The sequence below is a fragment of the Ahaetulla prasina genome, chromosome 5 (assembly GCF_028640845.1).
Source record: "Ahaetulla prasina isolate Xishuangbanna chromosome 5, ASM2864084v1, whole genome shotgun sequence".
In the NCBI taxonomy this organism is placed as follows: domain Eukaryota; kingdom Metazoa; phylum Chordata; class Lepidosauria; order Squamata; family Colubridae; genus Ahaetulla; species Ahaetulla prasina.
This window is the reverse complement of record NC_080543.1, coordinates 94,577,257-94,600,569: the sequence shown is the minus strand read 5'-3', so window position 1 is coordinate 94,600,569 and position 23,313 is coordinate 94,577,257. Positions and strand designations below refer to the sequence as shown.

Sequence of the window (23,313 nt, the reverse complement as noted above, 5' to 3'; positions counted from 1 at the left end):
ATGTTAATAATATTTTTGTGAAATGATATAGTTATGAAGACTGTGATTGAATTGTATTGATTTGTGTTTTTCTATTTTATAAATGAAATAAAGAGTTTCTTTCTCACTTTTAGTTATCAAGACACTGAAGTTACTGTACTTATTTTAAAAACTTTAAGTACCTACCTATATTTTAAAACAGGGATGTCAAACTTGATTTCATTGAGGGCTGGATCAGCTTTGTGGTGGTCCTCCAGGGGCTAGAGGGGGGAGGGGCATGGCTGGGATGGCGGCAGCTGACTGGGCATGGCCCGGAGCTTTGAGTTTGACACCCGTGATCTATAGCAAAAGGCAATCCACATACAAAGTGCTACGGCTACCTTGCAAAAAATGACATTTTTTTAAGCTTTAGTGATCAGTTTGGTAGCTTCCTAGACACCTTTGTGTGGCACAGGTGTAGGTCACAAAGGTGGAGGAGCAGGTGCCTTCTGAAAGGAGGAGAAGGGAGGCCTTCATCCCTACAGGCTAAAGGATCGGTTACTGTCAGTTATCTGTTATCAAAGGGAAGATGCCTTCCCAGAGATAAGCTGCCCTTCAGAGGGGCTCCTGGACTCTGGGGAAGCTTCCCGCATTTAAAATCCCCTCTCAGAGGGTGAGTGAGCATCTCAGTTAGATTTAAGGTGGGGGTGAGGGCGAGAGGGTGAGGGACAGGCTAAAGGGGAGGGTGAGAGGGTCAGGATCAGGAGAGAGGGCAGGGAGGAGGATGGGAGAAAGAGGGAGTAAAAAGGGGATGGGGAGGCGAGGGGAAAGGATGATGGGGAAGACAAGGGGGACAAAGAGGCTTTTTAAAAAAAACGCTTTTCTGGAAAAGATCGTGTTAGGAATTCCAGAAACTGTTCTTCCTTAAATTTGTCTCCTCCATTTCAGAAGTCTGAATGTGAACGGCTGATTTCCAAATGAGCATGAACTTGCTGTGCCCCACAAGTCAGCCCCCCTTGGGACTTCCAGGTGGCTCCCTCTTGTCCTCCCCTACCTCCCACGGACACTGTGGGAAAAACCTGACAGTTGGATGGGGCTGGCAAAAAGAGTGAAGCATCCGTCAGCCAGTCCTGCTGCCCTGCGCGAAGCCCTCTGCCATCCACTTGTGCAGCTTCTTCGCCAGCCCTGCAGCCACGCCAGAAAGTTTCTGCTCAAGCCACCTCCTCTGGGTGGGGTTCCACCCACTTTGCCCGGTGGGGTCCCACCCACCTTGCCCTCTGGGAAGGTGAAAGCAGCCCCGAAGCACTCTATGGATGGCAGGGCTGGGGGAGGGGGGCATAGCTGGTGGAGGGCAGCTTCTCACGTGAGCCTGCATGTGCACCTTCCCTTGCCCCACCCGCTTCACGGAGCCAAGATGGAAGGGGGCTTCCTCTACCTTGCAGTGCTCTCCAAGAAGGAAACCCCCAGTGCTGCTTTCTCCTCTCTTTGCTGCTACTCCTCCGGCGATGGGCCAAATGCAGCCTTGGGGCTACTCACCTCTCCTTCTCCCTGAGCAGGGGACTGCCACCACTGCCAGGTGCAGAACAGGCAGGTGAAAACAAGAATCATGGGGTAGCAGCTGGAGAGGGGACCCCAGCCATCCAGGTGGATAGTTGGCATGGTTGGGGGCAGTGAGGAGGGGGGCCCATGAGTCCATCTCCTCCTGGGATGCTGATGGTGGGATGCTGATGGTGGGATGCTGATGGTGGTAGCAGTGGCAGCGGCAGCAGCTGCATTCCCCTGAGCTGTGAGGAAGAGGAGGATGTGGTGGAAGTGGTGGCTGAGAGGCGAGCAATGGATGAGGCAATGCTGGCCCGCTGCCTCCTGTCCGCATGTGTGCACACCAGGATGGGGTTGCTGGGCCTGTGTAAGCATGCGCTTGCTGCCTCCTGCATGCATGCACGCATGCTAGGATAGCTTGGACTAGCCAAAGCAACATGGGTCAGCTCCTTACAATTTCCAGGACTGGAATGCAACCACATTGAATTTGACACCCCTGTTTTAAAATCTTCGAAAGAGATCTGTTTTTTTAATGTTCCTATCCCACATCATCACTAATATCTGCAGTAAGACTGACCTCATTGCTGTGATTAGATTGAATGTGTTCATCCAGTTCTTTTCAAGAGAAAAACATGCAGGTGTGAATTGTACTTTCACTAATGGGCAAATTTATTCAACCTCATTAACAAATCCAAATTGTACTGTCTTTATGGTTCTAACACAGATTGATTTCCTTGGTGCTGGTTAATGAACACATAAAAGTTTTTCAGAGTTTCAATGTTTTTAACACAGGACCAATTAGGAAAGCAACTGGTTATACCTTAAACTTAATTTCACCTTCTCATTAAACAGCTCATAATATTGAGAGAAAACAACTATCACCCTCTCTCTTTTTACCCAAGTGATGTAGGCTTGGTATAGCTGAGGCCTGAGGTGTTGTTTTTCTTTCAAGAAAGTACCTGATCCATATAAAAAAATATGCTTGTTTAATTGATAGGTCATAGGAGCAGAGAATCTCCATTCACCCATCCTCACATTTGGACTAATCATAGAATCATAGGATTGGAAGGTGGCCTTGGAGATCTTCTAGGCCAGCCCTCTGAATGGAAAAGCAAATCCCTTGTCAATTTCCCCCCAGCTCCTTTAATTTGGGCTCCTACACACTCTGGGCAAAATAAATTAAAATGGGGAGACAGACATATGACAGACATTGATACGGAATTAATTAAAATTCCAGAAATATGAAGATAATAAATTTAGCATCTGATTTTTATCAAATCAGTAAATATTGTAATGGTTGTTGTCATTGTCAGAACCCAGAAATGTCTACTAAAATATACCATAGGCAAAATGGTATCACACAAGAAATAAAAAGAAAAAATGTATAGCTTTGTGAAACTCATTCACAATAAAAGCAAAAGAAAGCCCATGACTCATGTATTTTGGGAACAACTAGCAAGAAAACTATTTTCCTAGATCTTTTGCACAATATAATATTAGTTTTTTCTAACAAAGTCTAAACACAGATCTAGCACTTCTCCAAAAAACCCACAAAGCCTGAATACGTAGAATCCCGTATAATGCTGATTAACAACTGCTCCCTTATGCTTGCTTGTTCTTCACTGCCGTGAACTGTGGGGAGGGGGGAATGAAGGAGGCAATGCTTAAGGAAACTAAAATAAGAGCTGTATCTCCTTAAGACACTGCCTTAAGGTCACTCAGCTGGAAGAAGGAGGGAGCCACATACCAAACTACCAAACTTGACTGACCATTATGAAAACCTCTAGCCTGAACCTGATTGGTTGGGGGGGGCAATGACAGACAGCTACGGGAGGGAAGAAGGTTTTGGCATGCGATTCTCAGTTCTGACTTAGCATTACTGCAATACACTTGACTTCTAATAAAATTAAACCTTTCTTAACCAATGAACCAAGGATTGTTTCTATTCAGAGGTTTAAGTTGTGGCAGGGCTGACATTGAATTACACTTTGAAATCAGGCATTATGTGGACAGATGGCTCAGGAAAGGAGACCCCTTAGAGCCCCTTCTTGATGGAAATACATGAAATACAAATAAGTAGATAAATGGATCAGGTCTCTGCTGCAGCTGAAAGCAAATGGCTATGTATGATAAAAACCAATAACTGGAAGGAACATCTCCACAATAGCCCTATATGGCCAATAAATCCTGGGTGTTTCCCACCTTTGATCCCATCAACAATTCATTACTGAGGAAGTATGATAAATCAAGCTCATGGCAGAGAGAGGGAAAGAGCAGGCGGTATATATACTTAGTATTCTTGCTGCCTATTCTCCCCATATCAACAACCTGGTGAACAAGTTGGGCTGAGAGAGAGTGACTGACCCAAAGTCACCAGCCAAGAATCTTAAAATATGCTTTATGAGACAGGTATAGCAACAGAGAAGGCATATAACCTAGATCCTGCAAGATGACATTCTTTTACAGTTGGGGTCAGGCCTTCTTTATCAGATGTTACTCATGAGCAGAAATGATAGGAAGAAGACAGGTTATCCATAGATAACCAAATCCCAAGCCATGAAAGGATTTAAAGGTGACCACCAACTTCTTGAATTGCACTTGGAAACCACTAATAGCCAGTGCAGTTTACAGAGCAGAGTTCTTACACAAGCACATCAGGGAAAACTACTCCTGTAACTGTGTTTCAACCAATTGTACAATAGCTTCCTGGCAGCTTTCAATAATGGAGTGCACTATAATTGTCTCTATGAGATGACATTTCATTTTTTCTAATTCTGCAATTGAAGGTTGCATGAGAACAAACCCATAGATCTATTCAAGTCTTTCAAAACTAACCTTCTGTTTTGTGAGTTCTTAAAAGATGGCTTTCCAATTTCTGTCTGAATATATCCAGCAAAGGAGGTTGGTTGCATTGCTGAATGTTTTTACTATTAGAAAGTAATATAGGAATAGGAATAACTTTCCTATTATATTCAAGTGAAACCTGTATTTTACTGTAACTTAAGTCTATTATTTCATGTCCTAAACTTTGAAATGAAGGAAATGGATGTGGACTTCCTTTTTATATTATTCTCTCAAGTATGCTAATCACATTTCCTTATAGAATGTATACCCTTGAGTTGGAAAAGACCGAGACATAATAAGAGTTGAACCACCTCAACTGTTAGCATTCTCTTGTCTTCCGTGAGCAGCTGGTATCTGCTTTTCTCTTTTATTTGGAACATATATTAAGAATACCCTTTGAAAGAGAAGCTTCAAAGGGTGCAGAAGTATATATAAAATGTTTTTTTCTAATTATTAAAGAATCAATATCTTTGGCAAGGTTTGCACAGCTATTTTGAAAGTTGCCAACTGTACAGTTCAGCTTTACTGGAAATTAAAAAAAGGATTCTTAAAAAATTTTCAATTGCCATTCAAGTGAAAAATTGACTTGCTCTTTGTTACTTAATAATATGATAACTAACAACATTTAAACTAACAGCTTTTATATCTTGCTGAAGCTTTATTGTATATTGATCTTCGTTTGTTCTAGAAAGCTACTATAACACTGAGGTATTAATGAAGCAGACATTAGGTATCACTTTATCTCACCAAAGACAATAACAAAATTGCCATTGTTTTTTTTTTCAAAAAAAAGGATTAGATATCAAAAGCCTTTTCCTGCACACTTAGCAAGCCTTAATATCATACCTTTTATGGTCGCATATACTAGGAGATAATTCATATTGTCTAAAATATTTTATTCTCTTTTTATTCTGTATTTAATATTAAGGATCATTTCAAAGATTCTAAAACTATTCTATTAAAAATATAGTGCATATATTTTAGATAATATTAAATATAATTTTTAAAAAATCAATCCACCTAGCATTGATTTAGGAGATCTAACGCAATAACATGGAGATGACTTTATTTTTTACTTTACAGAGTTCTGTTTTTCATTCAATTGATGCTTTTGAATGAGCTATAGTTAACTATTCACTGAGTCAATTTAAGCCACATTAGCCAATTCTGAAGCCCATAATCTAGGTGCAGATAAAATATGGCAATCCTTGCAAAGCCATAATATTAATCATCTGCCACACTGTCACAGCTTGAAACGACAAAGATTTGCAGCTCGTTTGGGTAAATGGGGTAACCATTCACAAATCTACTATCAAATGCCAATGTGGTAAAAATCATGGACCACCTATATTTATCAATCCAATCAATCAATCACTTTATTTTGGCAAAGAATTTCTAGAAGGCATTTAGTTCATTATCTAATTTATGTTATTAGTGAAGGATTAATAGTTTAGGTACTACATAATCACAACCTATGTTACTTTTCAATAACTTAAAATGTAGCAGTCACTAATGTACTGATTGCTTTAGAATATTTTCCTGAATTTCAGCAACACACCATTATATAAATTTGCTCAGTGATAAATTGTCTTCATTTAATGAATCTCATAAAAATCTACATATTCTAGATGTTACAGAAATTTGGCTTTTCACCCACTTCAGATTGTGCTCACTAGTGATTAGCGTTTGGCTTTTATCTAGCAGAATTGTGTTAATGAACGCTTTTTAATTGAAGTTCCTGTTACAGATTGATGCTGAGTACAATACAAAAGATCCTGCTCAGGAAAATCTCAGCACAGATAAACACTGCGAAGATTTCCAGATATGTGCCAGTTTTTTAAAACCTTTAATTTCTAGAAAGCCAATCCCAAATTTTAATTTTAATTTTATACTCTTCATTTCATCATACAATCTGTTTAACATTTGCTGCAAATTATTCATGAACTCAATTTATACAATGATCCCCTAATACATTAAACAATAATACAGACAGACAATAATAGGACAGAATGGAATAATAGAATTGGAAGGGACCTTTGAGGTCTTCTAGTCCAACCCCCTGCTCAAGCAGGAGACCCTGCTTGACCATTTCAGAAAAAATGGCTGTCCAGTCTCTTCCTAAAAGCATCCAGTGATGGAGCCACCCATAATTTCTGAAGGCAAGCCATTTCATTGATTAATTGTTCTGTCAGGAAATTTCTCCTTAGATTTAGGTTGCTACACTCCTTGATATGTTTCCATCCATTGCTTCTTGTCTTGCCTTCTGGTGCTTTGGAAAATAGGTTGACCCCCTCTTCTTTGTGGCTGCCCCTCAAATAACGAAACACTGCTATCATGTCACCCCAGTCCATCTTTTCTCTAAACTAGACAGACCCCATTCCTGTAACTGTTCTTAGTTACATCAATATTCTTGTATTATAACAGAACAACAATCTCATGAATGCTATATATACTCTTACCAGAGTCAGCAAGTTACCATCTCCATACTCCCAGAAAGCTTTGCTTCCAGTCTGTTTTATTACATATTTTGTCTAAATCAATCAATATTCAATAATGTGTTTTTCTTACATTCATATTTTTATCAATGACCTGCTGAAGAGCAAAAATCTGATCTGCACATTCCTTTCCACTGTAAAGGTGCCCTACACTTCCCAAATTTTGTTCATATTAATTCTTGTACTTTTCATTCAGACTGCTGCCAAAACAGAGCTTATTAAGCACACTTAACTACAGTCCACTGCAGTATATCCATTTCCTTTTGCTACCTTTTTCATTATATACTTTGGAATACAAAGTATTCTTTGGAATACAAAGTCCCAAATATTTGGAATACAAAGTATTATATACTTTGCCTCAAACACTGTAATTTAGTCATGTTTTATTTTTGATTTTGCCAATGTTTGGTAGATTTTCACCTCAAGCATTTTTACATAATTCACTTTACCCTTAATCACTTAATAGTAAAAATTCTATTTACAGTAATACAAAATGCAACCAAAGATGTAAAACTGCAAAAGACAAAAGTCACTGATTAAGAAAATTCTGATATATATAACCTGATATATTTTTAGAAATATCCTTACTTGTAAATTTCAACACTCTGCATTAGTTTTTTTAAAACAGAATAATTTTAATGAACATTGTTTAGTCTTTAATAAGTGTTATTAGTTGCAAACATTCAGTACAAATAAGCATTATAAGTAACAGGAAAGTGCTACTGATATGCATTTGCAAACTATCTGATAAACTATACTTAATACCCTATCGAGAGCTGAAACTATTACTACCAGTTTTGTTAATATTAAAAATATTGACCTTTTTCTAATATATTATTAAAACTACATAAATGGATTGTTTTAAAGCAGCAATTTTTATTAGGGTTTCACGTATACTGTATATATCTGGTTTACCAATTTCCATTTCTTGTTTTTTAATATAGAATAGAATAACAGAGTCGGAAGGGAACTTGGAGGTCTTCTAGTCAAACCTATAAGGACTATAAGGGGCGTGCATAAGTGCACAAAAGTGCCTACTGTTCCTGTCCTATTGTTTCCTTTCATTGTATGTGCTTGTATATAATGTTGTGACAAAAAAAAAAACAAAAACCAAAAACAAACCTCCTGTTAGGCAGGAAATTCTACATCACTTCAGACAAATGGTTATCCAACATTTTCTTAAAAACTTCCAGTGTTGGAGCATTCACAACTTCTGGAGGCAAATTGTTCCACTGATTAATTGTTCTGTCAGGAAATTTCTCCTTAGTTCTAAGTTGCTTCTATCCTTTATTAGTTTCCACCCATTGCTTCTTGTCCTACCCTCAGATGCTTTGGAGAATAACTTGACTCCCTCTTCTTTGTGGCAGCCCCTGAGATATTGAAACACTGCTATCATGTCTCCCCTAGTCCTTCTTTTTATTAAACTAGACATATCCAGTTCCTGCAACCGTTCTTCATATATTTTAGCCTCCAGTCCCCTAATCATATTGGTTGCTCTTCTCTACACTCTTTCTAGAGTCTCCACATCTTTTTTACATCTGGCGACCAAAAGTGAATGCAGTATTCCAAGTGTGGCTTTATCAAGGCATTAACACTTCACGTGATCTTGATTCTATCCCTCTGTTTATGTAGTCTAGAACTGAGTTGGCTTTTTTGGCAGCTGCTGCATACTGCTGGCTCATATTTAAATGGTTGTCCACTAGGACTCCAAGATCCCTCTCACAGTTACTACTATTGAGCAAGGTACCACATATACTGTACCTGTGCATTTTGTTTTACTTGCCTAAATGTAGAACCTTACTTTTTTCTACTTTATCAAATGCCTTATTGCAGTCCAAGTAAATTATATTGACAGTATTCCTCTGGTCCACTAATTTTGTCACTTTGTCAAAGAATCCAGTAAGATTAGTCTGGCATGATCTGTTTTTAACAAACCCATGTTGGTGTTTGGTTATTACTTCGTTTGCTTCTAGGTGCTCACTGATTGCCATCTCTAATTTCTTTAGATGAATGCATAGACTATCTGACTCCTGAGAAATATTAATACACAACTGAAAATGACCTATAGAAATGAAAAAGAAATCACATTAAAAATGGAAAGTGGGAAAAGGGAAAAAAGAAAAAGCAAAAACGCCTCCAATCTAAACAGCCTCCTGTCTTAATTAACCAAAGGAAACTAATTTTTGTTAGGGTAGGCCAAGACATCTCTCCACAACTAATGAACAAAGAAATATTGAAACACTTTCCCAGTTTTAATTTTCATATTTCTTTCTTATCAGTTTATCTTGCACAATCTTTTCATGTAGTATCTCTTTCCCTTTTACCAATGCGACTACTTTCCTTGAAACACATGTAGACCCAAAACAATCAGGAGACAATAGAAAGGGAAAAATGTTAACAGTAAAATATAAAATGAATCCTGTTGGATATAATGATCAATGATCAATCTTCCAAAATGACCAAGTAGCTACAAGAGAAGTCCTTCTCATTTGCTTCTTAGCAGGTCCTGGAAATAGCATAGAGCTTTCAAGTCTAATAGATATCTATATCTATATCTATATCTATATCTATATCTATATCTATATCTATATCTATATCTATATCTATATCTATATCTATATCTATCTATCTATCTATCTATCTATCTATCTATCTATCTATCTATCTATCTATCTATCTATCTATAAAACACACATACATACACACAAACACCCACACCCTCACACCCACACACACCAATGGACTGAAGCCTTATCATGGGATGACTCCCTGAGGTCAGTCATATTATTTGTCAGTCTTGATCTAGTGATTTATCTTGGTTGACAAATACATCCCACAACAGTAATTTGAATTGATTTATATTTCAGAGCTCTTAATTAAAGAACCTAGGGCTCAAAAATTACATAAAATTATGAAGATATGAAGATATTAGAGATCTAACAATCTAGTTCCAAATTATGAATCTTGTTCCAAATTCATTCAAATTAGAGACAAAGTCTGAAATTAGATGTGTCTTAAATGCCTTACACTGGAATATGTTTCTTATGTTAAAAAGTAAGGTAAATAGAGTATCCTCTTCTTCACTGAAATCAAGTACCATGAAACAAGCTGTCTATAATGAGACACTAGGAAAGAGAGAGCAAGCTTTATATATAGTAAATACTAGATCTCCTGTTTACACTTTACTGGGGGGGAGAGACAAAGAAATTGTATGGATTGTAAGAATAACCTCTCCCCCACTCCTTATCTTGGCATGTTCCAAAGGGCCCCCTCTCTCCAGGGTGAAACCATCCTGTCAACCATCACTGCTTCCAGACAAACCTATTTCAGGGAACAGGTATCCCAGTCCCTCCCTTGTCCTATCCTCACCACCCAGTGCGATTAAGAGATTTCAAATTTCAGCCTTGGTTCCAAAGCAACTAATCTTCACTTATCTGTTGAGCCCTTGTGGTGTAGGGGCCAGAGAGAGAGAGGCAGGAAAGAGAATGGGGAAGGGCCCTCCGATCTTCCCTTGAACCACACAAACTATGGGTTTCTGGGAAGTGTAGTCAGAAGGCTTGATAATACTTAAGTGGCTACAACTTTCCCAAATGTCATTCCCGCATTCTGTAAGTTAGCCCATTTGATTCAATAATTGTTGCCATATAGCTTCCAATTTTGCCGAACTGAAGGTTACAAACAGACATGAGAACTTTAGTAGTACACTGCATATGGTGTGCAAATAAGTGATTGTATGTGTGCATATGCATGTGCATTTCCAATTTTAAATTAGAAAATTTGTAGCTCTGTAAATTGCAAAGCTCATTCATACACAAAATATATGTTTCTTACTACATATGTTTTGGATGTGTCTCCCAATTTCCCATTTTCTTAAACTCAAATTCTTTACATCATTTTTTACCAATTTAGTAAATAAATGAATATATTACCGTATGAATTAATTAATACTGAATGTATTGGCTAAATCAATTAAATCAATGAATGTATTACTGAATCAATTAAAATTAGTATTATGTAAAACTTTTAATTTCATATATGTCCTCATTTTAAAAAAAACAAGCTCATTTTTGTCTGCATTAAAATGCACCTTTTTAAGTCCAAGAAAAATTGTGTTGCAGATCACCTAATATAATCATTTTTGTATATGTTTTTCTTAATATAATTTCTTAATATAAAAACAAAAATATATACATTGTAAATATTTTTCTTAAAATAATGCAATTTATGCAATAAGTATAATTTTAGTACTATATTCAAATATATGTTTTAATTGGAGAAATATTAATTTTTAATAATATATTTAAGTTTTAGTTTGCATTAATGTCAACTATTAAAATGCATATTACATATTCCTACTTTTAGAGCTGTCCTTTCCTGTTAATGTTATATTAGTAGTACTTATAAATGCAATTGCAAAAACAAAATATCAAGGAATTCTACTGTTTATTATTCTGCTGCCCTAAGTAATGTAAAATACGTAGGACTAGTCTCTCTGACATATTTTTCTTCTTTTTGATAAAATAATTTTCAATTACTTTGGAAAACATAGAGCTTAAGGGAAAAATTCTTAAGATTCGCTATCTTGATCGCATATTATTTCTTTTTATTCTGTGATCAACCCAGAATTGCTTAAAGAAGGAAGGAAGGAAGGAAGGAAGGAAGGAAGGAAGGAAGGAAGGAAGGAAGGAAGGAAGGAAGGAAGGAAGGAAGGAAGGAAGGAAAACTATACTATGACCAATGATGAAAAGACAAATTCCTGTGACTATTTTTTACTATTGTGATTTTGAAGTTTGTCAAATTTTGAAGTTTGTCAAAAACACTGTTTTTAGAAATTGTTGTGCTTACTGCATTCTGGTATATGCTATATATTTTATATTGATAAACAAGGTATTACTTAATTTCATTGATTGGAACTATCCCTTGAAGCTGAAAATAAGACAAACTTGCAGAAGATATGAAAAAATCCTACCCGGTTGCTTTCAAACTTAGAACGATCATTGTTTGCTTTGGCTGTCTTTTCAGCAAGTTTCTTCTGCCTTTGAGGGCCCTTTCCAAAGAAGATATAGTTGACAAAGGCATATTCAAGTAAGGCCAAGAAGACAAATACAAAGCAGCCCATAAGATACATATCAATGGCTTTGACATATGGAATCTTAGGCAAAGTCTCTCTGAGATGAGTGTTGATAGTTGTCATAGTAAGCACAGTTGTAATACCTAAAAAGAAAGAAAAACAAAAATCAGTAAATTTTTGCATTATTTTTCTAACTTACTTCTATAGTTAATTTCCAGGAGTTTTCCAGTAATATGAAAAAAACTAAATAAAATTGCAAGAGAGACAGCATTCTATCTAATAGAAGAAAATATATGTAGCTCAGGGCTGAACTGTGGAGTCCTTAGTGTTCTCTGAGCTTGTTTGCTTGTTTGCAGATGCTTCATTAGGTAACATCATCAGTATTGTAAGTGCAAGATGCCTGGCAGTTTTGATGGGCTGTGGTTGAATCTGTTCATGTGTTGTGAGATTAAGAACTTTTGTTATATGTTCTGATTGCTAGTTGATGTCACTGTTTATGGATATGCTCTGCTAGCCTTCTTCCTGTCTATTCCTACATAGTCTTTTAGCTTTTACAGTTTTTACCTTTTATGATTGTAAGCTGCCTAGAGTTACCTTGAGGTAAAATGCCATACATTTTATGAATAAATAAATAGTGGGTGTTATGGTCCTTACACTGTATGTTGTAGATGGCTCCTCTTCTTGAGCTGCTGGATCTTTTGGTTTACTTAAGATATTTTGGAGAGCTTTAGTTGATTTGTGTGCTACAGTAATGGGGTAATATGGTTAGTAGTCTGTTGATTGTTTCTGAGATGTTTTTAATGTACAGTAGTGTTATCTTTTTCATAGCTTATGTTGGTTGCGCTATAGGTTGAATGGTCAGGTACTTTTTGATAAAATTGAGTGAGTATCCATTTTGTTGGAAGTTATTGGATAGGTGGTCCGTTTCAGTGGCGGGTTGCCCCGGTTTTGTCCAGTTCTTGCCGGGGGCAGGCTCTGCTCAACCACCCGGATGTCATCATAGATTATCTGCACATGTGCAGAAGCTTGGTGCATGCGCGAGTGATCCCATTGTAATCTGGTAGTAAAGGTAAGTAGAACCCACCCCGGTCTGTTTCCTATTTCATGTGTTCCGGGTTGCTGCAATACATCTGTGCTCATCTGAATAATGTTCTTACACAGCTGCTTTTGTGGAAAGTAATGGAGCACTTGGTTGGTGTGAATAGTGGAGCATTTGGTTGGTGTGGGTGATTTTTTAATAGAATTGTATTTTGTATTTCATTTTCTCTGCTGATATCCAAGAAGAGTAGTGTGTTGTTGTTTCCATTTCCTTATACATTTTATTCTTTTGAAAAAGTCGATTGCTTAATAAGTCTTCTCTACTATCATCCGAGTGTCAAAGAAACCCTCCATCAAGGAACTGAATGACTCCAGAGCAATTACTCTGATATCCGTAGTTATGAAAATCTTTGAAAGGTTAGTGCTGGCACCTGAAAACCATCATGGATTCACTGTTAGACCCCTTGCAAACAGATCAGAAGATGATGTTGTTAATATGGCTATGCACTACATCCCACAACATCTTAAATCTCCAAGGACCTATGCAAGCGTCCTTTTTGTAACTTCCGCTCAGCATTCAATGCCATCATTCCAGATATTCTTCTAACTAAATTAAATCAGCCAGCTATGCCTGACCACACTTGTAAGTGGGTCATAAACTTTCTAACAGACAGGAAGAAGCAAGTGAAGCTAGGCAAAATATCATCAGATACCTATACAATTAGCAAAGTGTACCCCACTCCCCCGGGCTGTGTGCTCTCTCTTCTGTTCTCTTCTCTCTATATACCAATGACTGCATCTCAAAAGATCCCTCTGTTAAAGTACTGAAGTTTGCAGATGACACAACTGTGATTGGTCGCATTCGAGACAATGACAAATCTGCATACAGACTGGAGGTTGAACAATTAGCCTTGTGGTGCAGCGGAACAAACTTGAACTAAACACACTCAAAACTGTAGAAATGATAGTAGATTTTAGGAGAAGCCCTCCTATACTATCACCTCTTACAATACTAGACAACAAAATATTAACAGTAGAGACCTTCAAGTTTCTAGGTTCTATATTAATATCTCAAGACTTAAAATGGACACCTAATATCAAAAATGTCATCAAAAAAGCACAACAAAGAACGTTCTTCCTTTGCCAACTCAGAAAGTTCAGATTGCCCAAGGAGCTGCTGATAACAGTTCTACAGATCCCTCACATCCTGGACATTAACTGTTTCAACTTCTACCCTCAAAATGCTATAGAGCATTGCATGCCAGAACAACTAAATATAAGGACAATTTCCCCCTACCCATGCCATCACTCTGCTAAACAAGTAATTCCCACAACACTAGTGTATTCTATCATTCTTCCCATCTTTCCTATTACCTATCTCCTTATCTTCTTTTGACTATAACTTTGTTGCTTGTATATTATGATTATATTGTTTACTTAGTATCTTAGTATGATTTATATTCATTGCTTATTTGTATCCTATGACTATCACTAAGTGTTGCATCTTATGATTTATGATGAATGTATTTTTATGATCACTATGATAATGATTTATCACATATTGCTTGTATGTACACTGACAGCTTATGCACTGGAGACAAATTTCCTGTGTGTCCAATCACACTTGGCCAATAAAGAATTCTATTCTATTTTATTCTATTCTATTCTGTTCTGTTCTGTACTCTACTCTATTCTACTCTACCCTACTCTACTCATTCCTTTTTTACTATGTTGAAGAGAGAGAAAGGAAGAAGGGAGAGAGTGGGGAGGGGGAGGGGGGAGGGGGGAGGGAGAGAGAGGAGGGGAGAGGGAGAGGGAGAGGGAGAGAGAGAGAGAGAAAGCCAAATATTTGAAATTAATGAAGCCTAGATAAATCCGGATTTCCTGGAAAAATAACAGAAATGTCTTGAGTACTGGTACAACTCTCACAGAAAGTGTAACATTTTTTCCTGAAATATGTAATCAAAAAAGTAGTATTGAAGTGTGAGCTAGGTACATGCATTATAACTATTAAAAATAGTGATAAGCTTGGAATACTGCTGACAATCTCTCAAATTGAAAAAGTCAATACTAAAAGGCTTTAAACTAATATCTCTGGCAGATGTTCTGAGCAATACTTCTGTACATGTAAAAGCTATCCAACTTGAATCCCCCTTGGTTTATGCTGAGTATCTTCCAGGGTAAGTTGAAGCTATAGTACAGTAAATTCAGAAGCTACATGCCTGAAGGCACTTTGACTAGCATTTTCAGAATTTTCAGCATTTTCAGCTCTCTCACACAATGCTGGCTTTAAGGACTTGGCCTTAACCAGACTTTCATCAATTGTGTCATCAAGTAAATCAGAGGCCTCTAAGGGAAAGATTGATTAGAATTCGAAGAAAAAGAAGATATAACCCTTTTTATTCCACTATCTTTGCATTCTTCCGTCAAATTTAAATTGTTCTTAAATTTAAAATTAGGGTATCACAACCTTTCTCTAAAGTCAGTTCTTCCATACCATTCCTAGAGTAATAAGAAAACCGAGTTCCATTTGGAGAGTTCAATTAACAGATTTAAAATAATTGTTATATATTTAAGATGAACCATTACTGAATCAATCCAAACTAATACAATATTTATATAAATGATATTGACCTATTAATATGTTGCAAATTCTAGTAATTGATATTTGATATTGCAAATGAAGTAATGTCCTACTCATCACCATTTCATACCAAGAGCCACTCTTGCTGCTGAAGCATCATAATTTATCCAGAAGGATACCCATGATAAAATGGTAATCAATATTGTGGGCATATAGGTCTGAAGAATAAAGTATCCAATATTCCTCTTCAACTTAAAACTCAATGATAGTCTTGGATAGGCACCTAATAAAAAATAAATAGGCATTAAGTTCTCATATATTTTCTTAATAATAATAATAAGTTGGAATACTTTTACCTTCTATCTAAAAATCATACATTTACATTACTTGCCTGATATTTAAAATATCATAAATAAAATATGCTAAACATGTTACAAAATTCTTAGCAGAACCTATCACTCCCCAAAACAAGCATAGGGTAGTCCATAATATGAAATTTTGTGCAGAAAAAAAATGTAATATAGGTTATTGTCAAAACACAAATATTAGTATTAAATATTTTAACTCAGTAAATAATATTTGATTAATTATGTGGCATTGGCTATTATTAGCATCATTATTGTTGATCTTAGTATAATACAGTATAATAAGATATTAATGTTTCCAATTAGCATAATAAATACTATAGTGGCATTTCTCAAACTGTTTTAATTATGAATAATTTGAATGATAGTTTGACTCAGGACAAATAACTTGTTCTGGAAAGTTGTTCCTGAGTTTCTGCTCTCTGTTCAAAATAAATTATAATCCTCAATTTTATCACTCATACTGCCAACTGAATGCTTTGTATAATCTATTACCTGCAGCTTAATTAGAGCACACATTTCTATTCACGTGTTTATTTTTTAGAATTTCCAATTAAAATATTTTATTAGACTGGAAGTCTCTTGACCCAACTAATTTGTTAAGTCACACACTATAGGTAGTTCTCGACTTATGACCACAATTTAGCCCAAAATTTCTGTTGTTCAGATACTTGTTAAGTGAGTTTTGTCCCATTTTACAACCTTTCTTGTCTCAGTTGTTAAGTGAATCACTGCAGTTGATAAGTTAGTAACCTGATTTTTAAGTGAATTTTAAGCTTCCCCATTGATTTTGCTTCTCAGAAGGTCTCATACGGTGATAACATGACCCTGGGACATAGCAACAGTTATAAATATGAGCCAGTTCCCAAGCATCTGAATTTTGATCATATGATTATATGGGGCTCCTGCAATGGTCATAACTGTGAAAATGGACATAAGTGCCGTTGTAACTTTGAATGGTCACTAAATGGACTGTTGTAAGTTGAGGAATATCTATATGTAGTTTCAGATACAAATATTGTTTTCTTTACTTAAAAATCATCAAACTAATCAGTTTTAACATTACAGACCCAGTAACACAAAATATCTGTAAAGAAAGAATGAACTAACACTACCCCCATTTTAATTACCTCTTATATAAACACAAAATATAGGCATGCATTAGAGAGCTAGGAATAATGGAAATTCAACAATTAGGAAATACATGCCTGTGGCAAAGACAACATTTTTGGACACAAGTTTATATTCCACAATAGAAAATTGCGGAAGCTCAATTCTTTCTACTCCAGTAACTGCATTATCTCCACCTCTCCAATAAAATTCTATGTCATCCGTTGTGTATCCATCTGGAAACAAAGCAGAAATGTTTTAATATCTTGTTCTCAAAATATACAATAGCCTCACTTTTCTTAAAACTTTCATTCTGCCCTAAAGAAAGAATAAAATTTCCTAAACTTTCAATGAATCAAGCATATATTCTCCAATATTATTATTAATATGTGTGTATATTCATCCTAAACCATGTTATAGGCTGAGAGACAGTTTGAGGAACAGACTAATTTTTCTCTTTGCTTCATGACAGCAACTCATGTTGTTTTACATGAAACTAATAAATATGTGCTATATGATTATTATAAAAATGTGAAAATTCATTTTGAGAAAATAATTTAAGCTGTGTTTAATAATGCAATAAATGTAAAGGTATTGATAGTTAAAATGAGATCATAACATCAATTATCCAACTGATCTTGTGATGCTGTCTTACAAATTCAAACAGTTGAATACACAGTATTATCACCATTATATGTTGCTGACTATACAGGTCATGATTGGCTACGATGATTAATCTGTAAGAAATCTATTATGAAGTAATACCTGTAAAAACAGAGAGCAATACTGACAATCAAGCATTGAAGGTATGAATGGCAATAAAGGATGTTTGATCCAGATCATTTGTCAGGTATTGCAGGTGACTATTTTTGCAACAAAATACTTGGAGACTTACAGATCAGTTCTAGATACAGATATATTGAAGACCATTTTGGTATGGTATTTCAATAGAGTCTTTGCTATATTTTTATACACTTTAGTAAAATGGTCAAGCCTGTAGTGTAGAAGGCTGGAGATCTCAAAAGAATTGTAATGAAATTCTTTAAATCTGGAAAAGAAAAACTATGTTTCCAAAACATGGAGATGAAAACCAAATTGTCTTCCAATTCTGTCTTTAAATGAATCATTAGCATAGCTATTAAGGAATCTGAAAAAGGATCAAATTAGTCCCAGAATTGCTCTCTTGCCATACTCATTAACAATGAGACATATAATATCAAGTTATCAAGTTTCCAAAATTCTGAAACCTACCTTTACTTAAATTTAACCAAGGAAAATTCAGTGTATGTGACATTTAGGATGGATCATTTTTTTACATACATGCCCTCTATATGGCAAATCATTTACAGTAACAACCATGTAGTGAAATGGTTAATAAAAAATAACCAGAAAAGAATGGATCAATACTTTTTAATTACATTAATGTATTTTGGAGATAAATAGTAAATATCTAATACCTACATATTAGTAATTCACTAGCAGCAAGGAATAATAATTTGGTTTTTCTTTTCAAGCTTTTAACTGCAAATTTGTCAGTGACTTCACAGTGACTTTACAGATGTTTCATTACCCTAACTAGGTAACATTATCAGTGCTAGTAAAGGAGAACTATTTGCTGTCAGTTTATATTCTAATCACTTGCCTGTCTTTGGGGGTGGGGGTCAGAGGTGGGTTTCAGCAGGTTCTGCCAGTTCTGGAGAACCGGTAGCAGAAATTTTGAGTTGTTTGGAGAACCGGTAGCAAAAATTCTGACTGGCCCCACCCAGGGGTGAAATCCAGGAAATGGCTTTTTCCTACCGGTTCTGTGGGCATGGCTTAATTGGTGGGTGTGGCTTGTTGGTCATATGACTAGGTGGGTGTGGCCAATAACAGTAAATAATAAAAATAATAAACAAAGTATATAAAACAATAAGAGGTACCAAAAACCAACTTTCACATTTTAAACACACACAACACAACACGACTCACACACAATGTAAAAGCAGTTGCACTTCACCCAAAATGGCCCCTGCAACAAGCAGGAACCTCACACAGCCACAAAAAGTTCAAAAACCAACCTTTACACTTTACACATACATACAACACAACACAACACAACTGACTCACACACAATGTAAAAGCAGCTGCACTTTACCCAAAATGGCTCTGCAACAAGCAGGAACCTCACACAAAAAGCTCAAAAATCAACTTTCACACTTTACACACACACACACACACAACATAACACAACTGACTCTCTCACACACACAAAATGCCACATACAGCTCTGTGAGATTTTGTGTGTTTGTGTAGTTAGAGTGAAATACTACAGAAACACACCAAATCTCAGAAAGCTACACAAATATTTTATTATTTTATTTATATTTTAGATAAAAGCAGTTAAATTTAAAACTTCCTTTTAAATTTAGACGTAGCAATTTAAAGTTAACTCCTATGTCTAAAAAAAATAAAACTTTAAAAAAACCAATTAACTATTTTTTTAAAGTCCCTCCCCTTTCAGTTACTTACAGTTAGTTACAAGGGACAAGGTAGACAGATTGAGTTGCTCACCGATGAAATGGATTGCAGGCAGGCAGATTCAGTTGCTAGCTGATGCAATTGATTGCAGCAGCCAAAGCAAAGCAAGGCAGGAGCAAGCCCAAAAGAAGCAGCAAGTAAGCAAGTGGGGACCGGGCGATTGGGTGGGCATGGGTGGGGGGTGGGTGGGCAGGGATTTTTGCTACCGGTTATCCGAAATACCTCCACCATCGCTACCGGATCATGCGATCCGGTCCGAACTGTGAGCATTTCACCCCTGGCCCCTGCCCCCATCTATTTCTGACTCCCGAGTCCCAGCTGATCAGGAAGAAATGGAGATTTTACAGTATCCTTTTCCTGAGTGGGGAGGGAAGGGAGATTTTATAGTATCCTTCCCCTGCCACATCCATCAAGTCATACCATGCCCACCAAGCCTTGCCCACAGAACCAGTAGTAAAAAAAATTTGAAACCTACCACTAGTGGGGGTGGTCTTAGAGGTTCTTTGGTTGGGCTGTTTATTGATGGCTCTTTGACAGTTTCTTGATTGGGGTATTGATTGATCAGACCAACAATCAAGTAAACAATACCCCAATCAAGAAACTGCTAAAGAGCCATTAGTAAACAGACCAACCAAAGAATTTCTAAGACCACCTCCACCCATACAGACAGGCAAGCTCAGGGAGACCAAGGACCCCTCATATCTTTGTTTTTTTGCTATCAGCTCTGGCTTCTTTCAAAAATTTCCATTGAAATATTATTGAAATAGTCAATAATATTCAACTATCATTGAAATAGTCATCATACCTTTCTATTACATTTGGTAAAAACTCCTAAAGATTTTCTTCTTTGCAAAAATGATGGAAATGGCTTGATGATAATGAACAGTAGCATTATTTAACTCATTGCTTCAGAGCAAGATTCAGAAGAGGTAGGATTCTGATAACCCATATTCAGAGACTTTGGGACTTAACTTCCACCAGATTTTACAGCCAGTTATAAATATGGATATCCCAGTGTTTGCCTTATTATTTGCAAATAAGTTTGCAGCAAAAATAAAACTACTTTTCAAAACTTTGCTGATGTTTGGTAAAGATTTATAAAACCATGACGTTGTTAAGTGTTGACTGCCTCCTTCGCTCTTTTGTCCTGATCCATAACCTGTAGAGTACAATCCATCTACTATAGATGTACAGTAGATGTAGATGTAGAGTACCAATGTGCCTACCGTTCCTGTCCTAATGTTCCCTTTGATTGTATACAATTTCATATAATTATTACATACTTATGGTTATATATATGCTTATATATCGTATAGTTATTTCATGCTTATGTTTATATTTAATATTGTGACAAATAAAATAAATAAATAAAAATAAAAATAAATAAATCTTTATTTTGAAAAGATTCACTTATTTTCTTAAATGGTTTAGCTAATGGTTTAACTGTTCTGGAAACCATATTGGCCAAGCAATGATATCAGAATAAATTAAAATATAATTATCTTATTTATTTATTTATTTATTTATTTATTTGATTTCTATACCGCCCTTCTCCCGAAGGACTCAGGGCGGTGTACAGGCAAGAATAAAACAGACGGTACAATATACAAATTTAAAATGCAGTTAAAAAACTTATTTTAAAATTGGCCTGAGAAGTAAAATATATAATAAGCTAAAAAACCCCATTTAAAATTAATTTCTAAGAATTTAAAAATTTGTTTAAATCAATTTAAGCCAGCCCTCGCGAATAAAAAGATGTGTCTTCAGTTCGCGACGGAATGTCCGAAGGTCAGGTATTTGGCGTAAACCCGGGGGAAGTTCGTTCCAGAGGGTGGGAGCCCCCACAGAGAAGGACCTTCCCCTGGGGGCCGCCAGCTGACATTGCTTGGCGGACGGCACCCTGAGAAGTCCCTCTCTGTGAGAGCGTACGGGTCGGTGGGAGGCATGTGGTATCTTCTTTATCAAAGTCTTCACTAGCATCTATTTTTTCCCTTATCTTCCCTGTTGGAGTTGCTTCTTACAGTCATTTTCTTTCTCTTTCCCACCATCAATACTTATAGAAGATGATTCCTTGTTGCCTTTGAGCCTTGGGTCATATGAATTTCTGTATTGTTTTTAATGTAATTATTTGGATGTACCAGCTAATTTTTCTTTTTCAGAATGTTTGTTACTCCAATCATTGCTGAAGGCATTACATATTTCATAATAGATCCAGATATTGCTTCAATCATCTCTTTTGTTTTTTTACTTTTTTTTTGTTTAGCACCTGTGGGTCAATGTCATTTCATATGAATACTTTAAATTTCTTTTAAAAATTAAGAATAATTACAAAACAGTGCTGCTGACAACTGCCAGCTGCAACTGCAGACCACTGCAGAAGATAAAAAAACAGAAGTTGATGATTTGAAATACACCTCAAGTGAGCATGAATGATTTTGAAATATTAAGAACTCTATGCATATAACGGGCAGGAGAAATTAAAAAAAATAGTAACAAAACTAAAACAACTATTGTGCACAACGTATTTCATATACCTGAAATTAATAGAAATACGTACAGCTTTCTATTTCCAATGTACAATTTTGTTCATCTAATGGGTATCTTCTCAAGTCCATCATGCAAGCTGCAGTAGTTGTGATTCTAAAACAAAACACAATAAAATGAATTACTACAAAAACAAGGAATAGGAAATAAAACATTTAAATAAATATTTTGAAATAAAAGTAAGAGGAAATAATAGTAAGAGCTACTAATTAAGTACAGATACCTTTACTAGAGCTTAATGCTTTTTCTTCTCCACAAATACAAAAATGTGTATGAAATGTATTTTATTATATCTATATTTTCCTTTGCTTTATCTAAAAGTTAATATTTTAGAAAGCTAAAAGTACTAATAAACTATTTTAGCTAGTATTTTAATAGTAGCTATTTATTTATAATTCACAATACTATTTTTTCAAATACTTTAATAAAGTGGTTTCACTGAAAAAACATTACACTGAAAGATTCTAAAAACACCAAGATTAGATTTCTAAGCTAAACAACATAATTAAGCAGTTTCCTAAATAAACATGGGATCGTCAAAGACAAAACAAATGAAGGACAGTTTTTCTACATCTTAATAAAATAAGTTATAAATGAAGCTGAGTATACAGTACCATATATCATTATCCATTGATCTACAGAGAAAATTAAATATTGCTTTAGACCAGGAGTGAAATTCACTTAACTTCCCTACCGGTTCGCAAATGTGTGGGTGCCATGTGCATGCTCTCTCCGCTCGTCTGTGCCATCATCTGCTCATGCGCAAAGGCTTAAAATCGTCACAAAAAAGTGACATCGTGATGTCTGTGTGGGTGGGCGGAGCTTCCCGCAGCCGTCGCTACCGGTTCGCCTGAGCCGGATAGAACTGACTGAATTTCACCCCTGCTTTAGACCACATGTTATCATATTTTTCTAAATTGGGATGTTTAGTTCTGTTTGTGTACATACTGGAAAATGGGAGAAACAGGACTGTTTAAGCTATGTGGAAACTGGGACAGTACACTAATTTGGATTTAATTTCAAAATCAATAAGAAGTGAACGTAGTATTTGTTTGAACTTGTCAACTATCCCAACTAGGTCAGTTAGAAAAGAAAGAGTCTTGGATCCATTATTAACAAAAGTACACTTTACTAAAGCCAAAGTGGTTATAATGAGGCAAAGCTGGATCTGAGATTATCTCATTTATAAAATCACAACAAAATATCATTGACTCCATTCAAACAAACTTAAAAAAAAACTATCATTGA

The 23,313-nt window shown here is 36.0% G+C and overlaps 1 protein-coding gene across 2 annotated transcripts in view; it reads right to left on the bottom strand.

Annotated features, from left to right (window-relative positions):
• The window catches only part of GABRB3 (gamma-aminobutyric acid type A receptor subunit beta3), a 123,478-nt gene that overhangs the window by 853 nt on the left and 99,312 nt on the right, over window positions 1–23,313 (bottom strand). Inside the window, exons 5-9 of one of the 2 annotated variants that reach the window (XM_058186619.1) lie at window positions 22,079–22,161; window positions 17,103–17,240; window positions 15,660–15,812; window positions 11,806–12,050; window positions 3,286–3,291 (exon numbers count right to left, since the gene is read on the bottom strand). In XM_058186619.1, the coding sequence (XP_058042602.1) occupies window positions 3,286–3,291; window positions 11,806–12,050; window positions 15,660–15,812; window positions 17,103–17,240; window positions 22,079–22,161 (625 nt within the window). The remainder of the gene's footprint in view (window positions 1–3,285; window positions 3,292–11,805; window positions 12,051–15,659; window positions 15,813–17,102; window positions 17,241–22,078; window positions 22,162–23,313) is intronic. The other variant, XM_058186618.1, reaches the window with a different exon arrangement.